Below are 12,135 nucleotides of genomic sequence, written 5' to 3' on the forward strand. Positions count from 1 at the left end.
ATTAAATAATTTAATGTTGGCTAAAATGTGACAAAATATAACGAAACACTCCTTCATAATACAATGTCCGCTCGTATTTTCTCTTTTATTTTTTAATGTCTCCTTCTAGTCTGTGCGAAATTGTCGATTTTTACTCTCAAGTACCACTTGTTTCTGATTCCAAACTCTTTTTATTTGTCGGATGGATGCTTAACTTAGTTTCTAGTTGGATATGTAACGAAAATATAAAGACACACTCCCTCATAATGCGTTCTAATGACTAACAGCCACTCGTTTTTTGAGGGGTTTTTTCTTTCCTCCATATTGCCTGTACGACATTGTGGAATTTTGCACTCAAATACCGTTCGTTCTTGATTCCAGACACTTCCTATTGTTTCATGTACATAGATATTTTATACGAAAAATAAACAGAAGAAGCAATGACTCAATGGTCAATTCACCGTACGCAACCGGAAAATTTTACATCCTTGTCTCAACAATATAAGAAGTCGAAATATTTGCCGACATGATATTAAAAGAAAAACTGATGCCGTGACGAAGGTTGATGCCGGAAAACAAATATCAATATTTGTGTTTGATAAATGGAAACATCGCCTGAGTATCATTTAAATTATATTGCAGAATATTTCACTGAACAGCGTTCAACAATTTTGCTTAGCCAAAACAGAAGCGAAGCACAATGAATTTCTTCTCATTAGCTAAGGTAAGCGAGCATTTTTCGCTCAGACATTTCTTACAATGGAGCATAGTTTTCGCTTGTTTCTCTCCTACTTGCCGCCTTTTCTTTGTTTTATTTTATTTTTCCTCTAAATTAACCCAAATTTGTATTGGCGTCTTGCATAGGATATGGAGGCGCATGGTTTATTGATTAGGTTGTTGAACTCATAATCGTAATATGACTGGCATATTTTCGTTTCGAATTATACAACTGCCTCCCTGTGTGTTTGCCTATCTGTTCGTCTCTCTCTCTCTCTCTCTCACGCACACGCGTGCACACACAAATACACACATACAATGATCTTCCATCTACGAAATTTATTCACAAAGCATTGGTCGGCGCTCAGTGCTATAATAGAAGACACTTGCCCAAATAGGACTGAACCTGAAATCACGTGATTATAAAGCGCGCTTCTTAACCACACAGCCATGTCTGCTTCACACACACACACACATGCACATACACAAGAGTGGCTGTATGGTAAGTAGCTTGCTTACCAACCACATAGTTCTGGGTTCAGTCCCACTGCGTGGCACCTTGGGCAAGTGTCTTCTACTATAGCCTCGGGCCGACCAAAACCTTGTGAGTGGATTTGGTAGACGGAAACTGAAAGAAGCCCGTCGTATATATGTATATCTATATATATGTATGTGTGTGCGATCGGAGGATCGCGGTTTCGATTCCCATACCAGGCGTTGTGTGTATTTATTGAGCGAAAACACCTAAAGTTCCACGAGGCTCCGGCAGAAGGTGGTGGCAACCCCTGTTGTACTCTTTCGCCCCAACTTTCTCCCACTCTTTCTTCCTGTTTCTTGTCTCCGACTTCCTACGCAACCGCTGAGCCTGGATGCGCATTCATCCATCCGTCGATGCTCTTGGTGTCGGGGATTGACCTGCTTTCTCTTCTGCGGGTCTTACGAATAGCAAAGGACCAAGTTTCGGACTTCTCCCACTACAGGACGAAGACCACTTCGCTCATGAAACAATCACCAACAGCAGTGATGGCCGTGAATTTTTGCTTGAGACTATACTGGTTTGATGATCCCACTCTGCCAATGTGGCTCGGCATGGATTGGCAGATGGATGCAACTTGTTATAGTGATACCTAGGAGTAGTTAGATTGATTACATTGATCCCAGTGCGCAGCTGGTATTTATTTTATCAACCTCGAAAGGATAAAAGGCAAAGTTGACCTCGGCGGAATTTGAACAGAGAACGTAAGGACGAACGAACGACCGTTAAGCATTTCCACCAGCGTGCTAATGATTCTGTCAGCTTGCATACAAGAAAATTTCGTATCAAAGAAATAATGTCGGAACCAAACGAAGAAACAAAGATCCATCTCAGCTTAGCACTAGTGAGATTTGAGGCTTCGTCTTAGAGTAACAAACTTTCGAAAGAAATTTGAAAAATGTGACAGCTAATACGTGAAGAAATTAACAAAAGAAGCAGAGGGAGTATATATAAAGCTTCTCATCGTGTTGAAAACTGACACTACCAGAGAGAAAATAAAGTCCAAGAAGATCTTGGGGTCAAAAATATGAGAATACAAAAACAAGAGTACGAATACAGGAATATGAAAACATCTATGGGAAAAAACAGATAAAACCTAAACATCGACTCACTGCGACAACCTCTAGGCTTCAAGAAAATTCAAACCATTAAAAGAAAAGAAGGATCTTCACAAAATAGACAAAGATACCTTATTCCCCAAAGAAACACATTTCGATTATACATGGATGTGAAAAGAAGTGAGAGAAAACACAACTCCTACCAAAGACACGATAGATCCCGCCAGAGGCTTGATCAAAGACCCAAGAGAACTAAATACAATAACGATAGAATTAGGGGTCAATCTCCAAGCCATTAAGAATTTACTTACCCAAAGATACCCAACCGAAAATGTCAACACAAACATTTCCAACCTCCAATGGAAACCATTTTTTAAGACAGGAGATCTATCAATAGAAAAGGAACTGAGGCGCGACACCGTTCCTCAAAAGAAAACAGACAAATCCAAATTAATAAATTTATCCAACAAAAAATGATCTTAACAAGAAATTAGATTCTTGGAAAATGGATTAAAATTTCAACCCACTCCCAAACCCAACCAAGCTGAACTTGTAAATGACAGAAGAATTTTGTCGAAAACTACAATTAAGAGAATTCTTCCTAAATACTGGATATACGGATGATTCGCTAGTTAAAAACAAAATGGGATTCAAAGAACTCTTTAGTAGAAACAAGCTTTTGGAAGAATACATAATCTGCCTACGATGATCGGCACAATCCGATATTACAGAGAGGAAATGTAAATTTAATGTATCCAAAGACCAATTACAAACATTAAACAATTTACAAAGAGACTCATCAATAATTATCAAAGAAGATGACCGGAGCGATCGTAATTATGGACAAAAAACATTTACAGAGACATGGTTTTGGAATAATTTAATGACCAACGCTTCTGCAAAAAGATAAATAAAAACGAAGATAAACAAAGTATACAAATTCGTCTGAAAACATCGAAATAGCCAATTAAAGAATTAGATAAATTATTTGACTAGCTTCGAAGTAAAAACCAGTAACGTCAATGGACTTTCTAAAACCCATAAATCGAGAGAAATTCAAGACAGGAGCTGGAAAGCCAGAAGACTGCACCAAGCTCTACTGTCCAGGTTTTGGCATAGTTTCTACAGCTGGATGCCTTTTCTAATGCCAACCCAAATTAAAAACATGTGACACCATAAAGACAAAGGTACATTTAAAACAAGCCTTTACTAACACATACACTCACCTACGAACAAACATTGAACTGTAGTTATTTATCAATACAAAATATATAAAAGAATGTCTTGATCCAATACAGCTACTCTCTCTCTCTCTCTCTCTCTCTCTCTCTCTTTCACTCTCTCTCTCTCTCTTATACACACACACACAAAGTATTTGTTTTTATATTTTTACATGTGGTGTTTATGAGACTTTTGCACAGATTTACCCAGTAATCATCATCCTCATCATCCTCATCATCATTTAACGTCTGTTTTTCTTGCTGGCATGGGTCGGACGGTTCGACAAGGAGCTGGCTAGCCAGATGACTGCGTCAGGCTTCACTGTCTGTTTTGCCAAGGTTTATACAGCCCTTCCTAATGCCAAGCACTTTAGAAAAGTGACCAGGGTGCTTTTTATGCGGCACAAGCACCAACACCAGCATCTGGTTTTGAATTCTCCCTTGAAAATTCTTAGCTTTTATGCTGTTTCGGTAACCTTGCAGAAACAAGGCACCAAAATTACTGGACCTAAATAAAAGATGTCGATTGGCTAACAAGATGCTTAGGTTTTCCATAATTTCTCCAACTCAAACCAGGACAACCTTCAAATCAAAGACGTCGTATATTTAGATGTATGTATATAAAGAACTTTTCATAACTTTATTTTCCTTCAAGAATGAGACGGTTGGGTGAAGCTGCTGTTGTTGTTGTTAAGCAACAAGACGGGTAAGGGTGATTAGGTGATGGTCTAGGGCTTAAGGGCGGGAGACCCCAGACCTTGGTAAAAAAAAACTTTGGTCGTTTTGTTTTAGTTGAGGGCTCTTCGTGGACGCCCGACACCACTGGGAGGTGGCCCTCGAAGTTGCTGGAAATGGAGATCTCCAGGTCCAAATTCTTGGACGGCGGGTGAAGCTGTTTGGATGCTGACGGTTTGGCATGGCTGACTGGACATTGAACCTAGTTTGGTGATTGTACATTTTGGTATTGGAAGTAAACACCCACCACACACACACACACACACACACACACGCACACGCACACACACACGCACACGCACGCACACGCACACACACACACTCACACTCACACACACATACACACATACATACCCATACACATACAGAGGGAGAGAGAGTTATTAATTGATTATGGTTGATATAAACACTTACCCTCTTTTCAGACACACAGAGAAATATACTTGCTCACATAATCAGTGAAAGGGAGGGAAAGAGAGAGGGAGAGAGAGAGAAAGAGAGAGAAATAGCATAAGACATATAAGGATTTATACACAAGTTCTCCATTCAAAATGTAGTATCATCACCATGAACATCATTATCATCATCATTGTCATCGCCATCATCCTCATCATCATCATCCTCATTATCACCATCATCCGCATCATCATCATTATCGTCTAGGTCGTCATTGTTGTTGGCGTCATCATTGTCGTCGTCGCCATCATCATCATCACCATCATCCGCATCATTATCATCATCACAATCATCATCATCATCATCTAGGTCGTCGTTGTTGTTGTCGTCGTCATCATCATCGTCATCCACATCGTCATCATCAACATTGTCATTATCATCATCATTATCCTCATCGTCGTCCTCCTCCTTTCCCTCCTCCCCCAAACACGATTACATCGGCAACAAATTCGATGTCAGGTTTGTAGCTAGAAATAGAATATCGACTGGATCGTCATATTTGGGGCCTCAAAGAAAACGGTGATGGTGGCATAAGAGAAAAATCGAATGAAAATAGATTTTTCCCACTGAATAATAACATAGAAATTATATGCCAATTCTGCTTTGATTCTTTCTTACCTGTAGGTGCCGAGTAACAAGTGGAATGTACGAATTTTATTCCGGACAAAACAGCAATCAAAGAATCTTTCTTTGCAGTCGAAACTAGATTTGGAAAATTATTCTGAATGTTCTCATCGTAAGTAAAACTCAATATACCAGAATATTTATCATTATACCTGTATCGTTATCATTCAGCCCCAGGTGACAAGGTATGTTCCAGAAGTTTTGAGACATTCTCAGGAAAGACTTATTAATTTCAAAGAAATACAAAAAACTCTATTTCTCCATGAAAGTCCTTTAATGCGCCATGATATTCCTTCGTCTTCTCAATATCTTCAAAATGGCTTCCCCTGTGGTCCTCTCTGAAGTTTTTTTATTCTCTCTCTGTTTATTTCCTTGTGTTCTTTTCTGGTGAAGAGCATAGGCTCGAAATGTAAAAGACTTTCTCACCTTCCCGAGTGTCAAATTAATACACCTGCTTGTTGTTCATACACCTGAATTCGTTTTTTGTTTGTCTGTAACGTGTGTACCGTTGGTGATTTTTTTTCCTCTGTCTTCCCTTTTCCTATGTTTCCGACAAAGAGCTCCGCTCGAAACGTTAAACCCTCCTTCTTTCCTGAGCGTCCAATAATACTATATTTGTTCCACGTCCTTGCGTTGTTGTGTTTTTTTTGTGTTTTCTTGTTTGGATTAACTTTATATATATATATATAGTTTAAAATAGTAAGGGTGAAAAATTGAATATTAATTTGATGGGCCAGGGGCTATAGTAGGGGACATCTGCCCATGGTGCCATGCAGTGAGATTGAACCTAAAACCATGTAGCTGGAAAAACAAACTTTCTAACCAACCAGCTATGCCTCATTTTCATAGCATTCCGTTGTTCTCTTTTAACTTCATTGATATTTCTTCTTGCAGAATCTTCTCCACCAGTTTTACGACCACAAAGTGTTACCTCACTGTTTGCAGAACTCATCAGCAATGCAAAACTTAGTAATTTATCAGAAGTAGTACAAGCCAGAAGCAGAAGAATGCTCTTGGACACTTTGGGTGTCGGTATTCTTGGCTTCAACAGCGAAACAACAAAAAGTGTGATGTCGTGGGCTGAAAATCTTGGATACTTTGAAGAACACAAAAGTGGCCGGCAAAAATCAAAGAACGTGGTGATATGGGGGAGTTCTAACAAAAGGGCTCCTATTGGTCTTGCAACATACCTCAATGGAATTAGCATCCATTCAATGGACTTTGACGACACCTGGCACCCAGCCACTCATCCAAGTGGCCCCGTTTTACCTGCTGTTTTGTCACTGTCGGATTACATGACTGGTTCTTATTGCCCCACTTCAGAGGAGCTTTTGGTTGCCTACAATGTTGGAATTCAGACGCAAGGGCTCCTTCTTCAAAGTTCAGCAAAGTCTAAGAATATTCCTGAAAGGTGAGTAGTAATTTTCTGCTTCTTTCTTTCTTTCTTTTCTTTCTTTCCTTCTTTCCTTTCTTTCTTTCCTTTCTTTCTTTCTTTCTTTCTTTCCTTCCCTCCTTTCTTTCCTTCCTTTCTTTCTTTCTGTTTTTGTGTTTACATCCCTGTAACTTAGTAGTTCAGCAAAACAGACTGATAGAATAAGTACTAGGCTTACAAAGAATAAGTCCTGGGGGTCAATGTGTCTGATTAAAACCCTTCGAGGTGGCCACGGTCAAATGACTGAAACAAGTAAAAGAATAAAAGACTAAATTAGGTGCAGCCACATTGGTGTCTAATCATTAGTGTTAATAACTTAATTACAATTTTTGTCAAGAAAGCAAGGGAGAGAACCCTGAGCAAAATTCTCGCTGGCTGTGGATATTCTCAGACGTAGTTGTCAATGTGAAATATTTTCTTTCATTTCAGGTTCCATCCACCAGCTGTGGTCGGGGTGATGGGAGCAGCTGCTGCCACAGCACGTTTGCTCCAGCTTGGACCACTGAAAACTAAACATGCACTCGCCATTGCAGCCTCCTTTGCTGGTGCACCAATGGCAAATGCTGGCACTCAATGCAAACCATTGCATGCAGGAAAATCTGCCCGTTTTGGTCTGGAAGCTGCCTTAATGGCAGACCAAGGTAAGGGACAGCCAAAAATTGGCTGTATTGATTTTTAATTGTCCCTGATTGATTTTTGGAGATTTTCTTGGTGGTGTAGCGAAGAGAGATCATTATTTGTAATATTGTCAATATTTCTTTTGATTCATTAATTAAATTATAGTTTTAATTATTTTGACAAAAGTTACCATTATATGTGTGGATGTGTAATTAAGACATTTGCTTCTGAACAACGTCGCCTTATATTCAGGTTCCATTGCGTGGCACCTTGGGCAGGTGTCTTCCACCTGTAGTCTTGGGCTGACCAAAGCCTTGAGTTAATTTGGAAGACAGAAACTGGAAGAAACACCATAGGTGTGGCTGTGTGGCAAGAAGATTGCTTCCTCACCACATGGTTCTAGGTTCAGTCCCCCTGCGAGACACCAGTCCGTCGCAGGTGAGCTGCAAGATGCAGGAGGAAAGAGTGAGAGAAAGTTGTGGTGAAAGAGTCAGCAGAAGTTCGCTATTACCTTCTGCCAGGGCCGTGTGGAGCTTAGGTGTTTCACTCATAAACACACACATTGCCTGGTCTGCGATTTGAACCCGTGATCCCTAGACCATGAGTCCACTGCTCTAACCACTAGGCCATGTGCCTCCACACACACACACACACACACACACACATATATATATACATAGAGAGAGAGAGCGATATCTACGTGTGTCTTTGTGTTTGTGCTTGTCCCTCGATTACCACTTGACAGCCAGTGTTGGTATGTTTACATCCCTGTAACTTAGACGTTCAGACAAAGTATCCAACAGAGTAAGTACCAGGTTTTAAAAACGGAATAAGTGCCGGGGTTAATTCATTTGACTAAAATACTTCAAGGCATTGCTCCAACATGGCCACAGCCTAATGACTGAAACAAGTAAAAGCTAAAAAATAAAAAATAAAAGTTTTCTGTTTACAGGAATGGAAGGAAACGAAGACATTCTTGACACCGCCTCTGGTTTCAGCGTATTCTTCGAAGACTATTCACCGGATTTGTTGGTAGAAGCGGCCCTAAATAACCAACATTATATTCTTCATAATCAAGACGTTGCCCTTAAACGGTTCCCTGCTCATTTGGCAATGCATTGGGCTATTGATGCTACGATGGAAGCTCGACAACAAATGACTGAAGAATTCAACACTGAAATTCCATATAATGAAATAAAAGACGTCCAAATTGTAGTGCCTTCATCGAAATATATCGACCGGCCATTTCCAAAGTCTCAGCACGAAGCAAGGCATTCATTTCAGGTGAGTTAATTAGTTACAACCTGGCAGAATCTATTTCTTTATTGCCCACAAGGGGTTAAACATAGAGGGAACAAACAAGGACAGACAAACGGATTAAGTCGATTACATCGACCCCAGTGTGTAACTGGTACTTAATTTATCGACCTTGAAAGGATGAAAGGCAAAGTCGACCACGGCGGAATTTGAACTCAGAACATAACGGCAGACGAAATACGGCTATGCATTTTGCCCGGCGTGCTAACGTTTCTGCCAGCTTGCCGCCTTTAGCATTCAAATTGCTCTGTCAAATGCAACGCTTATTCATTCACAACGTTAAACACGCATTATCTTCTAGCCTCAATATTACAATGATATGATTGTATTTTTGTAGGATGACATTGTAGGGTAGGTGTGAGAGGCCAGATATGGTTAGTTTGAACATAAAACAGATAGAATATTTTTGGCTAGGAAGGGCCAGTTTAAATGCTGAAGGGTTAACCATTTAGCATTCAGATTACTCTGTCAAATGTAAAGCTTTGAATTAATCATGCATTATCTCAAAGCTTCAAGATTATGATTACAAGGGGAGAAAATGCATCAAGTGATTGGGCCGTCGCCAGCCTCCCCTGGCACCTGTGCCGGTGGCACGTAAAAAACACCCCCTACATACACGAGTGGTTGGCGTTAGGAAAGGCATCCAGCTATAGAAACACTGCCAGATCAGACTGGAGCCTGGTGCAGCCCCTGGCTTCCCAGACCACGGTCGAACCGTCCAACCCATGCTAGCATGGAAAACGGACATTAAATGATGATGATGATGAGGAGGATGATGTGGTCTAAGTAATTATATCAACCCCAGTATTCAACTGGTACTTATTTTATTGATCCTGAAAGGATGCAAAGCAATGTTGACTTCAGCAGAATTTGAACTCAGAACGTAAAGACAGACGGAATGCCACTAAGCATTTTACCCAGCAGGCTAATAATTGCGTCAGCTTGCCACTTTCTGGAAACAATTATTATATTACTAGCAGTATTGCCTGGCGTTGCTCGGGTTTGTTTCGACCTTTTAGAATTAGAATTTTTAAAAAGCAAAAATTCTGCATTAAGTAGCTTGTTATTCTCTTTAAGTGAACATTTTTCTGGTTGAAATACACCGAAAAATGGCGACACAGCAGTAAAAAAATCGTAAAAAATAGGGATTTTCATAGAAAAAAAGAATCTTTTTGATGTAAATAATTTTTGGTGTTAACATGGTCTGATTTGAATTTTTTCTTCTACGGAATGAAAAGCAAGCCTTCTTCTATCATACTCTCAATTTTGGTCAACTTGCACCGCAGGGTCTCGGAGGAGATAGTGTTAGTTGAAGGCTACCAAACCTGTCATACACAGACAACTTCAGCTTTGTATAGAGAGAGATTATTAGTAAGATTTTGTTCTTTTTTATTGTAGTTCAATGTTGCTTCAATGTTACTTGACGGAATCATGACACCAAAGAGTTTCACCTCAGAATGTCGGTCCAGGACGAATCTTAACACTCTTCTACAAAAGTGCCATTTACTCAGGAAGGAAGACAACGTGGCAAGCTTTAACAGAATGTATGTGGAAGTAATGGTCACCTTAAAAAATAACAAGGTTTATAGGGGCCGTTGCGATACACCTTATGGTCATTGGCGTAAACCTTTGACCGATATCGACGTCCAGTGCAAATTCCTCAACAACACAAAATCTTTACCAAACGGTATTCCTGAAGCCATCATTGAATCGGTAATGGGTTTGTCAGGCTCACCCGAGGAACTCTTAACTTTGTTGAAAAACTGATTTATGTTAATGAGACACCACCAAGACTTGAGGAAGAATCTATTTTTGTCTTACATAGATTTTTATGTATTTAGTCTCTTTGACACCAACCTGAGATCGCTCCTTGATTCTGTGATGTAAACTTTTTTATAAAATGATCTAAATTAAAATCTTTTTTTAAAAAAATTTATGCTAATTTATGTTAATTTATGTTCCAAACACCAGCTTAATAACTACAATAACTAAATTAATTGAAACAAAGAGATTGTATTGCAAGCAGTATATCTCTTTTACTCTTTTACTGGTTTCAGTTATTTAACTGTGGCCATGCTGGAGCACCACCTTCTAGTCGAACTAACTGAACCCAGGACTTATTCTTTGTGAGCCTAGTACTCATTCTATTGGTCTCTTTTGCTGAACTGCTAAGTTACAGGGAATATAAACACACCAACTTTGTTGTCAAGTGATGGTGGGAGAACAAGCACAGGCATATAAACACATACACACACACACACATACATACATATATATATTCCAAGAAAGTTAGAGGTTGTGAATACAACCAACTAAGGGATGTTATCTATTCAATATAATGTCTAAAAGTTGATGAATACCATCTATTGATCCCCTCCATTTTCTTCCTGCTCTCTCTCTCTCTCTCTCTCTCTCTCTCTCTCTCTCTATACATATATATATATATATATATATATATATATATATACATGACAGGCGTCTTTCAGTTTCTGTCTGCCAAATCCACTCACAAGGCTTTGGTAGAAGACACTTGCCCAAGGTGCCACACAGTGGGACTGAACCCAGAACCATGTAGTTGGGAAACAAGCTTCTTACTCTTATATGCCTGTGCCTATATGGTTACAAAATGTTAAAGTGATTTAAATTAAAAATCTTCCATCAAAATTTCATATTAATTAAATGTTCCATACTCCAACACAATAATGACCAAAGTTATTTTTACTAAATTTCTTTGCAAAATTGATCAAAACAAAAAAATGCAGTGAATTTCAACAGAAATATGGTAACAAAAGGGTTAAAGTGATCTAAAGTGATCCATCAAAATTTCATGTTAATTTTATGTGCCAAACTCCAGCTCAATAATGACCAAAGTTATTTTACTAAATTCTTTATCATTTTCAAAATTAATATGGTAACAAAAGCATTAAATATTCTTAAAATTACATTTTTTGCAATACAATTGATCCGGACAAATTAAAACGAGTAAAAGCTCTTTGTCTGTCTTCCTAATTAATTAAAAACTTTTTTGTAATTTACTGGAAATTTCCATACAGCAACCTCTAAAATATTATATTTCACAGATTTAAGACGAACTGAAAATTTATGATCTAAAACAATTGCATCTTCTGTCTTTGGTTTTACAATTTACTAGCAGTGTAGCCTGGCGTTGCTCGGGTTTGTTTTTAGTTGTGCTTAAAACGGCAGACTTTGATGTCGCATTTACAAAGTTTTGACATTGTTTCTATCTATGAATAAAAGTATAGAGTAGCAATGCTCAAGTTTGCTCTGAATGTGCATTGGATCAGCTGATCTGTCATTTGCTCAAAATCAATGACATCACAAAAAAAATTCTTTTCGACCCTTTAGAATTGGAATTTTTGAAAAGTAAAAATTTTGCATTATGTAGCTTGTTATTTTCTTCAAGTGAACATTTTACTGGTTGAA

The 12,135-nt window shown here is 38.8% G+C and overlaps 1 protein-coding gene across 1 annotated transcript; it reads left to right on the forward strand.

Annotated features, from left to right (window-relative positions):
• Positions 1-204: 204 nt before the first annotated feature.
• Positions 205-10,612, forward strand: LOC115223530 (cis-aconitate decarboxylase-like). The gene is made up of 6 exons (XM_029794163.2): positions 205-703; positions 5,325-5,436; positions 6,219-6,735; positions 7,186-7,397; positions 8,327-8,658; positions 10,090-10,612. Exons 1-6 carry the CDS (start codon positions 680-682, stop codon positions 10,456-10,458), a joined length of 1,566 nt encoding a protein of 521 aa, XP_029650023.1. The 5' UTR covers positions 205-679; the 3' UTR covers positions 10,459-10,612.
• Positions 10,613-12,135: the final 1,523 nt, after the last annotated feature.

The sequence above is a fragment of the Octopus sinensis genome, linkage group LG23 (assembly GCF_006345805.1).
Source record: "Octopus sinensis linkage group LG23, ASM634580v1, whole genome shotgun sequence".
Classification (NCBI taxonomy): Eukaryota; Metazoa; Mollusca; class Cephalopoda; order Octopoda; family Octopodidae; genus Octopus; species Octopus sinensis.